At 45.5% G+C, this 17,998-nt stretch overlaps 1 protein-coding gene across 1 annotated transcript; it reads right to left on the reverse strand.

Annotated features, from left to right (window-relative positions):
- Positions 1-16,938: 16,938 nt before the first annotated feature.
- On the reverse strand, positions 16,939-17,979 carry ANKRD9 (ankyrin repeat domain 9). Its single transcript, XM_009891052.1, has one exon. It carries the CDS (start codon positions 17,977-17,979, stop codon positions 17,101-17,103), a length of 879 nt encoding a protein of 292 aa, XP_009889354.1. The 3' UTR covers positions 16,939-17,100.
- Between the last annotated feature and the right edge of the window lie 19 nt (positions 17,980-17,998).

Below are 17,998 nucleotides of genomic sequence, written 5' to 3' on the forward strand. Positions count from 1 at the left end.
AAGCTGAAATTCAGCTTAAAAGTATGTTGTGGCAGCTCCTGAGTCTGTCGCTTTGGAGAAGGGACACGAGTACTTCTCTGTGCCCTGCCAAGCATCAGATGCTCAAGTACAATGGCATTATTTAATAGTGACACTTTTGTATTACATTTTTTCAAAGTCATCTTAGTAATGGCTTGAGCTTGCTAGTTGTTTGTTTACTGTATAATACTGTACCTTGCTATGGTCATTAATATTAAATTGGTGTCAAGAGCTCTTCTCAGAGTACTTTTTAGGGTAGTTTTAATGAAAGTAGGATGGGTTTTTTACTTTTATTTCTGTATTTAGGTTTTTGGTTTTGTTTGTGCTTTGAGACAAGTGCAATAAACTAGATTTTTAAGAAATAAATCACTGTGGTAAGACTCATCTGTTGTATGATTCTTAAGAGAGTTCTCTCTGTCTGGAAATTGTCTTGATGCCAAAGACAGACATGCTTAGGAAACCCCTCCCCTACTGTTACTCCAGACAATATGGTAATGACAATATAAGGACCTGGATATTGTAAAGCTTATTTCGTATATTTTTTAAATTGTGACAGGTGTGTGTCAAACCAGCAAAATGGTCATATTCCAAGAAAAGACAATTAAACACTCCTCATATTTGAATATGAAGCTTATTGCCTCTATATTAAGATGGTCTTGCTCTAATAGAAGCGAACAAGTTTCTTTCCTTACATTCTAAACAAAAATTGCACTTGCACGTTAAATATCTTAGCTTTCAGTGAAGAATATGCATGTGTGGTCACAGCTAGACAATGTTCAAGCAGAGGATAGGTGATTGTACCGCGTGCTGTAGCTGCACCCTTCCTTGTGTTTTAAAATATCTGAGCTCGTCTGAAGGCTTAGTGTGTTTCTGGCCTTTAACTGTAACTGCAGCTGGGGGGCTTCAAGGGAGCACCTTGGCTTCGCTTCCCAGAGGGGAGAACTGTTTCCTGACAGAGTTGTGACCTGGGTAACTTCACACAAGAAAGCATAGCAATGATTAATGATCCTTCTGACAGTTAAACCCACTCCCAGCCCCAGGAACCCCGTTCAGATTCAGATGGCAATGCCCTTGCTAATTTTTATCGCTTTTATCTTGACAAACCGGTTCAGCTGCTTGTGCTGGCTCCTGCGGGGAAATGGTAGTCTCCTTACAGCACCAGCCCATTGCTATTATGCAGGAGTGATCCTTATGTCACAGCTTATGGAAGTTCAGATGATGGGTTGGTGTGAAACAGCCATCTTGGATATATAAGTAATTCTTGGTTTTCTTTGTCTCGCAGCAATAAAAAGGAATATGATCATGTTAAACGGTACAAAGAAAATGTTTCACTATCAAGTGTCAAAGAGAATAGGTTCATTGCTTAAGTAAGATAGTAGAACAGTTGTTGGGAAACACTGTTACCGCTAAGAAAATGATAATGAGGAACACTTAATTATGGACTTGTGTGATTGTCTAAACATAGCTTTATTTATACAGTTACAAAGAGTCACATTTAATCCAAACTCTTCGTACCTCTACAAAAAGTGTTTTTGATGCAAAGGACAAGAACCTCCCTCCTTCCCCACACGCACACGTGGACATCAGAAGGTCTGAACTCCATAATTCCTCTACGTTACTTCTCAATAGATGAGTCCTGTCAAGTATCTCAAAGGCACTTGTGGGTTATTTCAGACTAGCGTGCCATTCTGGCTCAACTTTTTGCTTCTCTCATACAACTTCCTTTAATGAGTGAGTTGTTGCTTGTTGTTTCTGCTGGACTTCTGGATAGGTTTCAAGGAATGACCTTGAGACAACTTTTCAGTAAATGCTGTTCTGCATGTAAAAGCTAGAAATTCAAGTGCTGTACGTATGCCTATGGCTTTGCTTTGTTAATTAGCAATTAGAAAAGCATAAATCACATATGAAGGTATGGAGATCTCATTGCCTTGGTGAAAAATCTCTGTTCTTCATTTTTTTACATTAACTAGCCCTGTCCACGTCCCATTCCTACCATCAAGAGTGGAGAGATAAGATCTGGATTGAGGATTTCTAGCTGTAAAATGTGAGATGCAGGCTTTATTCCTCTTATAGCCTTCCCGAAAGTGAAAGTTGCACGTTGGAAGTAGTAGTATGGTGGCAAGTAGCCAGCAGAGAAAGCTGATGTATCCCTTGCCAAACAAAGTAGATCACCCTAACTGGTTGATAATGAGTTATTGTAGTTAAAAATAACGACTCTCACAACAGTGGAAGAGAAGAGAACTTGTAATATAGAGGACTAGATTTTAATTACTGGAAAATGAAAGTTGAGCTGCAGTCATTATCTTCTGTGAATTACTACAGCCAGAGCTCCATGGATAAAGATTAAAATATCTGAATAAATGAAATGATCTCCCTAGACTGCTGAATGGCAATATCTAGGTTTATCACATAAATAGTTATGGATTTCTCATCACTTGAAATCCAGACAGGAAGTGAGGTTTTGGGGTCAGTGCAGGAAATGTTGTAAATAATGCTGTGGCTGGTATCATACTGGGAGCTAGGTGAAATTACCATTATGATTCCTTTGGTATTTGAGTTTATCTGACTTGAAATCTATTTGAATAGGTCTGTCAAAGTTGTTATAATAGCTGTAAAGTTAAAGTCCTGCTTGGTGCTAGTGGGGGAAAAAAACCCAACACTGTAGAAAAACTAAAGATCTGTTTGAGAAACTTTACGTTCTTATGGAGTGTGAACTCTCTCTCTCTATATATATATATACACACACACATGTATAGAAGGTTTGATTTCTGTTCTCTAAAAGCTAATACAATAATAATAAAATACCAAAAATACTAAATCCTCCAAACTGAAAAATGCCCTTTCTGTTGTGGCCCTTAGAAATGACTAAAATATACTGATTTTCATAGCCTGTGATTCTGATACAGGCACTGAATAGTGTACAACTGAATAGCACTGAGTGGAGTTGTAGTTGTGAATTAATCTTTCAAACATTACTCTATCCAATATAGAAGAAACCAGTGACTTGTTTTTTCCTCTTTAATATACCTTTCTCATAACCTCAGCTGAGATTCATTTATAGGAGACAAAGGAAGGAGACTTCAGTTTACATCGCTTGTGTTTTGATTCTCATATCCAGAGAAAATATACCTAGAGAAGTTTACAGAATTGTTATAATGCCCTTTATTTACCACTCTGAATTTGCACAAGTCGATTGCATGCTTTATTTGTATTCAGTGGACCTGTCGTCTAATCGGTATAGTGAGCCTTTGCCAGGAGGAGCTCTCTGTTGTTACGAGCGTGCATAGGTGTCTTGTACACAGAATGGGGAAGGGGCATAGATACTATGTCTGTTAAAGCATCAAATAAGAATACTCAATAGGTGACTCCTTGCTGAAGTTGTTACACTGCTGTATTTTGCTCAGCCATGGGCTGGATGAATTTAGCAAAACTCCCCTGGGTCAGGTGAAAGATCAAGCTAATTAGACCTCTGTCAGACAAAAAAAAAAAAAAAAAAAAAAAAAACTTGGAGGAAAGTTCCAGGGTAGCCCCCAGCAGACTGCCTGGCACATGTGCCTGGCTACGCAGCGGGGGAATTACAGAAAAGAATGAGTTTGCTTGAGCTGCTGGGGGAAAAATGCAACTGCCAGCAAGAAACCCCACAATCCCTGGTTGTTATAAAGGACAGAGCAGCCAGCTGAGCAGGGGAAGTACAAAGTAAGTAGGGTAATTGCTAGGATGACTGAGATTTAACTTGCTGAGCTCCCACGCTTGTCTTGCTAAATCCGTTCTCTGCCTCAACAGATGGGCTATAGTCTGTTCCCTCCGTCAGCCGCACCCAGCGCTCCAAATTGGGAATAGCAAACATGTGAAGCGGCGGATCTGCACTCCGTTCCATGGTGCCGGGGTGAAAGTCAGGCCCTCTAAGTTAGGGAGAACATGGTAAATGATCAGGGTAACACTTTGAAATAACAGGTTTAGCACTGTTAATTGACTTTATAATTACTGTAATAATAATGCTGACCTTGCTAAATATTAACATTGATGCTGTAGGTACTTGTGTAGGAGCTTAAGGTCTAATTAGCTGGTTACTTAAAATACTATCAGCATGGAGTGTGTGCTTATAACAGCAACAAAAAAAATCCAAAATACGTCTTTGTCTGTACTAAGAACAGGTACATTGGAGAGCTGAATCCTGTTGGTTTTAAGGCCTGCTGACTTCTTTTCATGCTGTTCTTTGCTTACTGGAGAGATCTTTCTCCTGTCCTTCCACGCATAACTACATGATCGCATGGTGCTCATGTAGAGAGTTCCTGGGAGGAAAACACAGGACTGTGTAGAGGCAATTTGAGTGTTTTTATGTCACGTTCTTTCCTTCCTCCCCATCTTGCCACTTCTAATAGCTCTAGGACAGGAGTTGAGGTCCAGGGAGGTAACAAAGCAGCTCCTTCTACTTAAGCTTTGGTATTTTATTAAACCCAAAGCTAAAGCCAGCAGGTTTTTGCATTACCTATAACCTTGTCGATAGTCCTTTGCAGTGTGTTTTTCACCATTGCTGGCTGCTTGCAATATGGTAACTTGATTTTCATAGAAAAGATGGAAGGTGACAGATGGATGGTTGGTTGGTTGGTTGGTTTTTTTTTTCTTAATGGGCAGGAGATGCCGTATCTTGCCAGATGAGCTTTCAAAGCGTACTGAGCAAGGTAGGCTCAGCTTTCACTTAAAAAGCCACGCTTCATTCAGTTGTACATCCAGTGGTTTCTCAAAGAGTTTTAGGAGCAGGTTGGCGTCTACCTTACTGTCAGGTTCAGAAACCTAAGGAAGAATATCGTCTCTGCAGAAGTGTGCTGCTAAGAGCTAGACTTCAGTGCCTCCCATAGCATGTTTGTTCTGGGCAGCACAGACAGGTTCATAGCCTACAAATGATTCCCTGTCTCGTGAGTTTTGCCAGCTTCTGTGGTGGATAACAGGAATCTTCTGCAGATCTTGGCAAACGTGGTTTCTTAGGTCTGTCTCTAAGGATTCTTACTTTGGGTCTAGGGTTCCCTGCTACTGTTCCTGAAGTCAGCCAAGGTGGAACGCGTCAGCGTAACACAGACATTAAACACATCCTTAATCAATTGTTACAAATGAAACTTTCTTCATGCTGAATTTCACCAAATTTCACGCAGTTTTTCATTTTAAAAGTTAGCATTGTAGGGAGTAGCGCAACTCTTGTTGTTGTATCTACCATCTACAATTTTTCGAGGACCTTAATGGGTCACAGTGACTTTCAGCTTGAGCTGAGTATTTTTGAAATCCATTGTCTAATGGACCCAACGATTAGACCTGTCTCTGTGTACCCAGATGATTTGCATATCGTTATCCTATTTGCTTTCTGCATTCAAGGTTCTCATCTTTCATTATTGATCTCTGTTAGTTTTACAAGTACCAACTTGTACAGAGTAAGTAAATTTAAAATAGTGCTTCCCCAAATTCTGGAGTGGGTTGATCTTGCAGATTTTCCTGCGCTTTTTCCATCAAGCTTTTAATAAAAAGCACTGCAGAAGCTGTACATTTCTGGAAACAAATACGGTCTGCTTGTCAGTGCCTGATGAACCATCATTTAAGAAACACTGCTCTAGAAACACTGCTGCAGTAGAAGTGTGTATAGAATAAGAATAAATAATCTGACAACTGTTGAAAATTAGTTCATTTTTGTTTATTAATATCGATCTCGTTGATCTCTTGGCTTGTAGTTAGCTGTTTTCCCAATATCAGATTTGCAATATCTGAATTCAGTCATCACATTAAGCTCAAGAAGTACTGCTAACCATATGGTTATAACCATACCGTGGTGCCTAGAAAAACATCATCTTTTCATTATTTTGAAAAATTGATTTGTGACAACACAGCCAGACAAGTAGGGAATATTGGAATGCTTGTCTTTCATATTTAGTCCTACATAAAATCCACGGCAAAGCTTTCACTACAGTGGATCTGGATATGGCTTCAGGAACATTATTAGTAGAATCTGAGGCTTCACCATATGACGTCTCTAGAGGCAACTCTGCTTCTGTTCAGCTAAGTAAGGGATGGTTTTGGATGCCATCCCAGGCAAGTGATTTTGCAAAATAAATGCAACTACTTTGTAGGAAGTGATGGCCAGGTACTGAGCATCTGTCTTCCTTGGCAGAGACTCATGAAGTTTTTAACATGGATGACAATGGAGCACGGGACCATCTTTTTTTCCTCCTCTTTTTCCCAGTGTCTCTGCTGTAGTCCAGATAAGTAAGGAGCATCTTTGGAAGCCATTCTATGCCACTGGTTGGGAAATGGGAGCATATATTTTCAAGAGATAGCCAGGTTCCAGAGAGACCTGTGTAGTAGGTTTTATATAGTTTGCAGTTTTGGTCCTGGTTCAGGGTGAAGTTCTTTTGCATTGCATAGTGCTAACGTAGTTTGTTTTCTCTCTGATATTGAGGTCTTCACATCTAGGTTACTACAAACAGCTGGAAGCATCTGAATTTCAGAAAAGAAGTTCTGAGAAAACCACTATTAATAATGAACTGAGCAGAGACAGTGGCTTGGGGGGTGGAGGGGAATAAAAGTCAAAGAGCCTTTAAGGAATACCTGCCTTCATCCATGGTTGCTAGCGGGAGTAGAGGTAATATGATGGTTTCAGGGAATGCTGAAGAGAATAATTCTGACTGATGGAAGAAGAATGAGGAAGGGAGAATCAGGCTTAATGGCAGGAAACATTTCCTCACAGTAAGGCTTATTTGGTTGGGCTGTTGTCAGGAAATAGTGGCAGTCCCATTTAAGACAGGACAAAGGGAACAATCCCTGTAATGATATCAAGGGATGAGAACATCTATCGGAGCCATTTAATGCTTTGTTGCTTTGCTTGATTCTTTTATGTAACACTCCCTGTAATGATACCAAGGGATGAGAACATATATCAGAGCCACTTAAATGTTTTGTTGCTTTGTTTGATTCTTTTATGTAGGTGGTATCGCCTTGTTTTTGCTTCTTTAAGTACTCTTATGTCCTTTTGTGTTCTGTTTGGTAGATCTGAATGGCATTAGCAGAAAGTCAGGGCTTTTGACGGTGCAGAACATGTACATCTTCCATTGATGCCATTTGGTGCTGTGGACACAGGATTTCTACAAATTGGTCCTCCAGCTATTTTGGTTTATATGTAAGAACATTTAGGGCTTATTGATGGCCTGTGTGAAAACGGTGCTCTTTATTGTAGAGGAGGCATGAAAGCAACCAGCTGGCTAGTAATACACGTAACATCACCTGTAATAGCTGTAACATAAGTGGGGTTTTGTTTGGTTGGTTTTATTTTTGGGATCGGAATGACAAGAGCATAAGATGAGAGGGATTCATTTGACTGCTGATGATTTGACATCACCACAACCTGGTCTAGTGGAAGGTGTCCCTGCCCATGGCAGGGGGGTTGGAACTACATGATCTTTAAGGTCCCTTCCAACCCAAACCGTTCTGTGATTCATATGGCAGATTTATAAAACGAAAATAGTTAGACTTATGTAGTAAATCTTATTTTTGTCAAGCTGTAGGTGCTGGTTTCAATAATCTTTCTCCCCAGAGGTGATCCCACCACAAGTGGATGTTCGCATTTAGTATCAGCCTTTGTCTTCAATAGGTCTGAGCTATGTGGTGTAACACCTTTGGTTTTTAACCTTGTAAATTTTCACCAAAGCCAGACATCTCGTGTTTCTCCATGTTTTCTTGTGGTAGCAGCACTTTCCAAAGAGATAATCAGCAGTAAACTTGTCTTTACCTGTAGGCCTGTAAAGAAAAGGGCAGGCAAACAAGAAACAGGAGTTGAAAGTTTGCTGCGGGCAGACTTACTGTGCTCAGGGGCTGTTTCCAAACGCTGCTCAGAAAGGAGTAAACCTGAGTGGTGAGCGGGGGGGCGTGGGGGGAGTGACCCTCGCTAACCACAAGTTCAGCTGGGTGTCAAGCATGGACTTTACAATGAGGGTGTGGGCTCGAGAATAGCATGGTTAAGGCAGGTACATCCTACAGTAATAGAGAAGGGAGCAACAAACCAATAAAGGATTGTGTTTTCCCACTGCAGAGGCTGGGGAACTGGGAAGGCGAGCAGAAATGCCATGATCATTATGCTAGAGTTTCATGTTTTGATACCACAAAGAATACAGGTTCTCCATAGGAGGACTTGCTATCACGGTGCCTGCAGCCCTTTTGCCAGCTGAGCTAAAAGCCATCAGCTCAGATAGCTAAACTGCGGGGCTTGGGGTTTTTTTTTTGTCCTCACGGACACCAGCTAATAGAGAGAAGTAAGACATGTATCTTTCTGCCACACTATATTTAATGCCTAGGTCATCAAGGCCACTTGCAGTCAACATCGCATTAAAACAGCATGTTCAGTATGTGTCCCATCAGGACGGGTGTCTCCTAAAGAGTCAGCTGCATCAGTGTCAGGTTTGAATCTGAGTAAAGCTTCAGTGTAGCCTAATTAACTAACAGGGCCTGGTAATGTCCGAGTCCAAAGCAGGGATTTCGTTGCATAAATTTCTGTGCTTTTGTTTTAACAGGGAGTCTACACAAGATTTGTTTGGTATCTGAGCAACCAGTTTCTAAAGCATCAAATCCCAAGCAGGAGGCAGGAAAGGCTTCTTTTGATTCTGGAACAAAAGACTTCCGAATACCCTCCCAGCTCCATAGCCTTGGTTTGGTACAGTACAGTGCCACTTCGCCATGCATGAACTGCAAATGCTGAAAAGGTGAATAGGTGCAGACCCAGACCACCAGCTGGGACGTGTCACCTCCCAAAGTGAGTGCTCAGTGCTGCTTAGCACCCTCTGAAAGGCACAGCATTTACTAAGCAGAGCTTTTCCTTTTGAGTTGGAGGTGGGCAGAGCCCAGCTCTGTGTTACTCCTCCCCTCTTCTGCCTGGTTCTAGCTTGGAAAGTTACTCCCTCACTATCAGGGGCAGCAAGGCAATTCACTCCCCCTTTTTTCTCCTCCCGTCATTCAGCAAAAGTGGAAAGAGGATGGGAACACCGCGGAGTCCTGCAGTTTGAGCAGAGCGCAGACGATTGTGGTTCTCCTTTTGGCCCCCGGCAGGCTTAGCTGTGCCGTAGAGCGAAACGTTTGCCTGGTAACTCCGTGGCTTGTACAAGCGAAAATGCGGTTTGTAGGTATAGCATGGACTATTGCAGGACAAGATCTGCTGCTCGCTGGCTTGTGTTGAGTGAGTGCCTGTGAGACTGGAGGAGTTAAAGGCCACTGCTGTGGGCACCACAGGGCAATACTGAGCCGGAGACCTCTGATCATAAGAAGATTTGCTGATATCACTTGAGAAGGAGCTCCAGCTCAGAAGCTGGGATTTAACTGCTCTGTGTCTCCCTAGACTGGAAAGGGGAGGAGATGTGATGCGAGCTGGCTGTTCATCATGTGGGCAATGCATCAGTACCACAGGCATATTGTTGCTAGGTGTATCTAAGCACGTACGTAAGCATAGCTGATACCATGTGGTACCCAAGAATTAAGACCTCAAGTTCTCACAGCATCTGCGATCGAAGTGTTGCGGTGCTTGGCCCCACTGTTTGCCTGGCCGTGCTGTCCTCTCCCACCCCCAGGTGCCTCCTACTCTGTGCTTCCCCAGGGGTCTGATCTCTCTGGGGAGCTGGGACTTACCAAGTCTCTTCAGCAGTGAAGGACAGCTTGGGTGCTGGCTGTGATCTTCACCCCTCACTGTGCTGGCAGTGTGCTTCCCCTGCACCCTAGGAACAGGGGTGTAACCAGTGCTGGAAGCAGCCAGTGGCAGACCAGAGTGTCAGGACAGGCTGTGCTGTGGGAGAGGGCTTTATTCCAAAGAAAAGGGATGGAGTGATTCCCACTACACACCCAGTCTGAGGTGACAACCCTCAGGAGAAGCCATAGTCTCCCAAGAGATCAGACTGACTGGAGCAAAGGGTTATGAGGAGATACACCTGGAGTCTTTCACCTAAAGCTTGGTACCGTGGCTATGGCTGATGGGGTGATAGCTCACTGACCTATCAGGAAAGTTGAGATGATGTTGCTGGATGTGGCCATCTCTGGCCAGCATGTTGAACAGAGCTCCAACACCACAGCCAATGTTCTCCATAGTGAAGGCAACCTGGGCAATACGTGCACTACCTTAGCTGTGCAGCTGGCATTTCACTTTGAAGAAAATGACCTGGTTTTATCTTTCCACCAGATGAATGACTCATTGAGTGACTCACCTGGTCTGCCATCCCAGCAGCTCCTACCTCAAGGCTTTCTCAGAAGGTGTTTTTCTGCCAGGGCATTCTCGGTCTAACCCCCGCCCTGGTGCTGCTCCTGGCAGGGAAGATGAGGTGGCAGCAAAGCTGAGTCAAACCTTGGCCATCTGAAGGAGGCAGACCTGAGGGAGTGCCAGGCTCTTTCTGCTGACACGTGAGTGTTTTCCCCCCCTCACTTGCACTGGGAGCTCTGTGATGGCTTTTGTCAGATGGCCTAAGGTCCCGCCATCCCCGCTGCCGGGCAGGCCTGCAAATGTGTTGTAAGTGAAAGAAGCAGTGTGTCCCTCTCCTTGCAGAAGTGGTGGACAAGAAGTCGCTCAAGTCACCTCCATTACTAGTTCAAGACTCTTGTCCAGCCTGCCTTGGCCATGGCCCTATCTGTGCATGTCATTAACAAAGGACTGAAATCAGTTTGAGAGTCTGCATCCTTCTGTCTTGTCACTTTGAGTCACTAACCATCAATAGCTTTCCTTATTGCAGGAGTGGGAGAGAGCAGGAGAGCACTAGCAGATGGTTTGGGAGGAAAGGATGTTCAAAACCTCAGCTTCTCAAGGGACTTCATTCTCTCTCTGACTTTGTTAGAAATTACTTATCCTTTTAGGCTTTGCTCTAAAATGCTGCCTCAAACACTGTCAGGGAAATGACACCGCATGAAAAATACGAATGTGATGTAGTATAATGTGTTTACTATAATTTACTTGCACCATTAAAAAGAAGATCCCTAATGATTATAAAATAAAGCCTGAATATTAAGAGCATGATGCAAAAAATCACCCTTACATCAAAACAGTAATTACCACTGGGGCTGGAACAAAGGAGCAGAGGGACAATTTTGGGCTCTGGAGCTTTGCTGGCTGAGAGAGAGGGATGGGGCTGCCCAGAGTCAGGGTCTGCGGCCGCTGCCGGATCACTGGTGTGAGCAGGAGGTGGGAGGACAGGCAATTTGCCCTCAAAGCCACGAAACTGTGGGAGAGGAGCCGTGACAAATGGGGCAGGAATCGGGGAGCCAAGCAGCAGGGAGGATGCTGTCCTCCTTGGAGCTGGAAACTGCTCCCTGTCCTGGCTGAGGAATGCAGCCAAGTGCTTTCTGCCTGGAAGCCTCTCTCTTCCCTTGGCCTCCTTCCATTGCTTTCCACAGAGGAGCCTAAGGGAAGGGCTTGGCTGTCCCCGGTGCTTTGCTCGCCTCCCCGTTGAGATCCATGGAGCTTCCTGCCCTTGTGTGTGCCTTAGGTGGGGAGCGCGGGGAAGGGGAGACTGGCCCACGGTCTCCCCTCCTATCCCAGGCGTGGAAGTGTCTCACCATGGCTCAGAATGGGTTACATCAAGCCTGACTTTTGGAATTGAACTTTTTGGGCCTAATATGCTTTCCTGAAGGAGAAGGGTTGATTTGCACTGTGTTTCCCATTAGGCTTCTAGGACAGGAACTGTAACCTTACAACGGCTGGTGTGACTGGAGCTCACCCGGGGACCTGACTTGCTGGCTCAGACCCTTGCTGAAACCTTGCTCACGGAGCTTAAGCCCAAGTGTGGGACAGATCAGAGCCCCCTTCTGCCTTTCCTGCTTCGCTGAAGTGGGTCTCAGCATCCCCTCCTCGCTGACTCAGATCCATTCTGGTCAATTCTCGCATTTGCATTAGGAAGTGATTAATTTTTCCTGCAAAGGAAGGAGGCAAGGTTGATGGCAGGGGATGTTTTGCGGTTTAGGGACAGATGAGAAATGGGGGTGATCTGGATGGGACCTTTGCTTGGCTCAGCTAGAAGTTCTGCAGAGAGCCTCGGATGCTCCGCTCTTTAAAAATCTATAAGGTAAGGTTGGACTTAAAGCAGATGCTGCAAATCAATCAGATGTGATAGGTCCAACATGGGAATTTCTGGCCTGTGTCGTACACAATTTAGACTAGATGACTAGACTCCTCTGACTTCAGCAATAATTCCTAAACGTGATGTGTTTCTCATCATTTGAGGCTTCTGAAGATTTGCTTTGTTGATTTATGTGGTCTTTCCATTTATCAGCTAAAACACCGAGCAAAAAGATACTGGTTCTTTCAGAGGTCATCAGGGCAAGTGGAGGAAACCTTTTTATCCCAGTTGAACTTGGATCCATTTCTTTTAGCACCAGTGGGGGATCTCTGATGTCTTTGCAAACTGTATTTCTGTTTTCTGCTATGACTGATGAGTTACGTTTTGCAAGAGAGCTCTGCTCCTTCCCTTCTTGTGCTACACGTGCCTGTGTACCTGCTTGGTGGAAAGATCAGCAGTAACTCAGTGCAAGCAGCAGCCTTGCAACACCATAGATGTGATCCTTGTGCACGACAATAGAGGACAGTTTGATGTGGTCTGGGCAAGTAATAGGCAGAGTTTCTTTTTCACACCTCGTAGGCGGAGGAGAGACCACTGAAGCCAGGCTGGGAATGAATGGTGATCTAACCTCAGAGAGCTTCTGGCAGCAGCCAGTGATGGAAGTACTGTTATTAACATAGGTGTTACAAAAGTTGGTTTAAAAGGATTTACAGTGCTGTTTAAATATTAAGCGCATGGCATGGGCGCTTTGTTTGTCTAGTTGGTAACACTGGTCTGAAGATGGGGTGATGCAATGCACAATGATCTGCTGATGTCAATAGATTTGTTATATTGCAAGTCAAAAACCTGTATGACTTGAACGCCAGACGTAGGACAAACAGGGATTAGGAAACAAACCTGGCCCCCTGGCCCATTTCTAGTCTCTGTCTTTCCATGCCTCTGTGCTGGATCTTTGTCCTTGCTATTTTCCGCTTCATTTTCAAAACGGTCTGTAATCGCAGCCCTGCCTATAGCCTAGGCCTCCTCTCCCCACAGGTCTCACTCTCGGTGGATTCCCGCTTCCTCTTCTCCTTTGCTTCGTGCCTGCCTCAGTTCGGTTTAGTTCGCAAGACTTGTCCACGCGGAGGAGCCTGTTCGTTAACATCCCTCTTCCTCTCCCCCTGAAACTGTATGAAACCTTTACCTATTTGCAGCAGATATTCTTTGTGCGGCGCTGAGTGTTAAGCTGATGTTAGGCTTGATATTCCATATCTATACGTCTTCACGAAGGGAGTGATTTTTTGGTATAAATACACCCGCATCTTCTGCTAAATTTAAGGTGCCCACCTCTGGCAACGCTCATACCAGGCTGTGACCATGGCAAGGAAAAGGATGCAGCTTTTATGGCAGGACAGCACATCAGCGAGCAAGATTGAGACAAATGTTACACTAAGGGATTTTTTTAGGCTATTTAAACCACCTAGTTTTGCATTCGCATCAATTTAAATTCTTTAACTACTCAATACCGTGGGTAAAAGACAACTGTTAAAGATGCCAAATTCATCTTTTAAATGAGTTACTTGAAATTACAATATACTTCAGCTCCTTCAGCAGACTCTAGACAGGCTAAGCTTTGTAACTCCTGGAATATTTAAGGGAGCTGCAAAGAGTCAAAAATAAACGTAGCCCAGTACTTATCCTCTCCCCTTGCTTTCCGAATGAAAGTGTCTCAGGCCTTTTTCACCTGCCACAACAAACAAAACCACTTTGTACTTAAAGGTGGGTAGCGTATGAATATTGTGTTTTGAAAGTGCTTGAGCAACACATGGGAAATATTTATTACATTTCATCACCGGTTCATGATAGAAAGTAGCCTTTTAGAGGAACTGGTTGTAACTAAGCTTTTCAGGAACGCTGGCTCTCTCTATACCGCCTTGACACACTTGTACGGATGAGTAATTTGCCTTGTGTGACTAGATTAACCTGTGCAGGTAAGACCAAAGCTTTTAACTATATATCCTTACTGCTGTTTTTCAGGGTGTTAGGACCTGGTGAATCTTCTTTCCCACACCTTTGTGGCCAGCTCCCTGACTCTAGCACTGGCAGTCCTCTTCTGCGGAGACATAACGACTGTTCATGTTCGCTTTATTAAGCTTCTCAGTGGTGTTGCAACTGGCACTAATTGGCATTTTTTTGCTGACAGCCTTCGCCAAGAGCTGGAGAACTGAACGGGCTGTGGAGCCTGCACTCCACTGTGCTCCAAAGGTGGCAGAGGACAGAGACATGCTGGCAAGTCGGTCTGAGGAAAGCTGATGTCACTCTTGCTTGGTCTATAAACAAAGGACTTCTGTTTCCAAAGCTGAGAAGCCCCAGACTTTTTCCAAGCTGCGGCTCTGTTTGAAAAACAAGCCTGGACCCGGTTGGGTGAGTGATCTGTGTAGTCACCGCTGTGACACAGTGCCTCTCAGCCTCTCCAGCTTAAGCATCCCAGACACATCAGTGAGCCACACGTAGCGAGGTCTGTCGGTGACCTTCAGCAGAGCGATCCCGGCATGGGCTCGGCAATAGCCTTGACTTCTGGCCTAGAATAACAGGAGGGGCGCAGCAGTTAGCTGACTTTGGACCCGTCACAACGTATTGAGGGGACCCTTTCTGTTTGTCAAAGTGGATTACCCGAGAGCTGGTGGGAGGGCTGGAGGGAATTGCAGGGGCAGCTTTGGCCTTGAATTCTTGTTTTGTTAATGGGCTCATTTTAAGGTGTAGGATGTCCTGCCTGGCCTGTCATGCTGTTCCAATGTGTAATTACCCTCACAGCTTGGGAGCTGGAGCGTCTTCCAGCGCTCAGTTCAACTGACCAACTCCCCGCTGCTGAATCTCATTACGTCTTTGTCAGCAAGGCTGGTAAACCTTTCCTCCCACCCCCAGCTCCGTCTCTTCCCCCACCTCAAGACACTTTTCCATGTGCAAGTTAGACCTGACTGCTTTACCTCTCATCTGTTTTGGAAGATGCTTCCACACCGTTGTTACAGAAGCAATGGGGAACATGTACTCAAATAAAGAACTTAGCAACATAGATTTTTTTATTTCTGTTGGGTTTTTTTTGTGGTGGTGGTTTTGTTTTTGTTTTTTAGTTAAGCAGCTAAGCAAGGGATTAGTTCTTTGGATTTCTGTATTTTTATTATCAACAAGGTAGCTGAAGAGAACAGTTAGAGTTACTCTATGCTTTCTAGCAAGGGACCTGAATTTCCCATGGTAATTAGCTTGAGCACGTATCAGCTTGGTTTCTTGGGAAAAAGGAACATTTGCTCTTCCAGGAAACATTTTCAGTGCCATCAGTCTAAGAATAGCAATCTTCTTTCTCTTGCATCTCGAATTTCAAAAGTAAGGCTTATCTTTTATTGTGCATGCAGTATGGAGATTACTTTAGATGAAATACCACTCTGTTCTGCTGAAGCATGAACAGCTTACAGTGCCTCATTCTGTATTGGGTTTTTTTTTTCCCTCTAACCAAAATTAATTCATGAACAAAGAAATTCGTGCCTTGAACATGGCCTCTTCTCTCCGAGCACATCGGTTCCTTGATGACCCCAAAGGGAGCAACAGTGCTGAAGTATTTCAAGTGGCAAACAACTCCCTGGCTACGAATTTAAGCGCTGAAATGAAACCCTACAGTTTCGCTGACGACTTCCAGGAACAGAGGCAAAGCTACGGCGCTGTGGCCTGGGAGGTTTCTGTCGTTGCGATACTGGGGGAGCCGGCGCAGGTCGCTCCCTGTGGAACCAGCAGGGGCAGTGCCAGTTTTACAGGGAAGTAAGCAGCGTGACTGCCCAGAATGCTCTACTGCTGTAGAGTAAAGGTTGCAGAGCAAAAAAACTGAAGCTGTACCCTTTGCTCAGGACTTTGATGTGTCTAAACACAAGTGTCGGAAGCAGGACGTTACCTGCAAAGGGCTTTTTGATCTGGAGCAGCTGCAAAGGTGTTTTGTGTACCTTGGAGCATCTCAGAAGGAGTAGCAGGGGGAAGGGTGGATCTCTAAGCTACTCCTCTGGGACCCAGAGAGGACACCAAGGCTGCCACAGCGCTCTCAGCTGAACCTAATTTGTCACATCCTGCTGGGGACTGGCAGTGGAAGGGCCAGAACCCACTGAAAAAATCTACTCTGGGGTCCTGGGCCATTGCCACTCCTGCATAAATCCTACCGGGCACGGCAGAGGGCAGGCACAAGGAGGGTGACGCTCCTGCTCCATACTACCTTCCTCACACCTCACCCTGCAGCGATCACACAGGGGCGCTGCAGAGTCCATTCCTGCCTCCTGCCGGGGCAGGAACATTTTTGGCCAGAGCAACGTGCATATTCCTGCTCTCCTCCGCCTTACAACAAGCACCTTCACTCTCCCAGGGGAACAGAGGGAACTTTGCAAGGAAACCAACTGTTCTTTACGCATATTTTAAAATGTATTTTGTTCAGCTGCACATCCCTGCCAGCCTTGTTTAGGGGAGTTTTAACAGTATCTCACTTCTCTTTGGTCTTGTATACAAGATGAGGAAGTTTTCATCTGTGCCTTTAAAAAAAAAAAATCTGCATGCCTGCCAAGATGTATTAGGAGAGCTGTAAAAAAGGAGTCATCCTGTTCCAGGACCGCGAGGCTTATGTAAGAGGGAAGTCCTAACAAGAAGAGACTCCCCCGCCCCGTGCACGCTTTTCCAAGGCACGTGCCACTTCAGGGTTTTCAGTCGCTCGAGTGGTATTTTGATTGCATCTGCCACTGGTTTATTCAGATGTATTTACAAATATTTTGTCCCACATACCCTGATTTGTACATGCCATAGAATGTTTTTTATAAAATGCAGTGCGGACCTCACCTCACCACAAGGATCTTTAAATAAAATATATTGTAAAGTGCCAGATACAATTCTTTTAAAAAATACAGTTCTAATTAAAACAGATACTTGGCTGCTGCATTAGCAGCTTCGTATACTGATAACATTTTTAGCACAACAGTCTATTTCTGTCAGGTGAGCGGGAGGCTCTCGTACCACCCCTCTAGCTCTCCAGTTTCAAGTCCAAAGGCTTTAGAAAGTGAGGCAGAGGCAGATTGTCCAGAGCCTCTGGGAAATGCTCAGGCGCAATGGTCCTGATCAAGACACGCATGGCTCCGACAAACAGCGACGGGGGAGCTAAGCCCACCAGGCACTGGAACCTGTTCTCCCCCAAGAGGTCCTGCCACCGCTGTCGATTGTCCAACAGTTGCTGTTTCATGGTGAACTGGAGGTCCTGAGGCACGAAGAAGAAGAGGCAGTCGAGGCAGAGGAGCTTGGCACGCGTGTTAGTGGCCGGCGTGTGGGAAATCTGCTGCAGCAAGGTGTCGAGGGGGGTGTTCCCGGCGCTATCCTGCAAGCAGGGCGACGCGCCGTGCCCGAGCAGCAGGAGCAGGCACTCGGGTCGCACCAGCTCGCAGGCCACGTGCAAGGCTGTCTTGCCGCCCTCCACCCGGCTGCAGCCCCGGCGGTCCAGGTGGGCGGCTCTGTCGCTGGGCGGGAAGGCTTGGATGGCCTTGAGGATTCGGAAGAGGACGCGGACGCGGTTGTAGCGGACGGCCATGGCCAGGTGTGGGGCTGAGGACTGGCAGCAGCTGAAGCTTTGGCTGGGCACGGCCAGGGCGCTCTGGGGGAACTTAGTCAGGAGGTGCCGGGCGTAGGGCTGGTGGTCGTGCACCAGGGCGTAGAGCAGTGCCTCCGAGGGTGAGTACACGCTCACCTTGCCCCCGTCCTCCCAGTGGAAGACCTCCATCGTCCGCATGTCCTCCAGGAACCAGACGGGCAGCAGGTCCCTCACCGCCTGGTAGAAGGCGAAGGAGGATTTCTTGCACTGCTTCTGCGACTGGGCGCCGCGGCCGCCGACCCACCGGACGCTCCAGGGCATGGCGGGCGGCCGGGCTCCG

This window comes from Charadrius vociferus, unplaced genomic scaffold (genome assembly GCF_000708025.1).
Source record: "Charadrius vociferus isolate BGI_N301 unplaced genomic scaffold, ASM70802v2 scaffold228, whole genome shotgun sequence".
In the NCBI taxonomy this organism is placed as follows: domain Eukaryota; kingdom Metazoa; phylum Chordata; class Aves; order Charadriiformes; family Charadriidae; genus Charadrius; species Charadrius vociferus.

Excerpts from the sequence above, each read along its gene's own strand:
- ANKRD9 (XM_009891052.1), bottom strand. The coding sequence starts at position 17,979 with ATGCCCTGGAGCGTCCGGTGGGTCGGCGGCCGCGGCGCCCAGTCGCAG.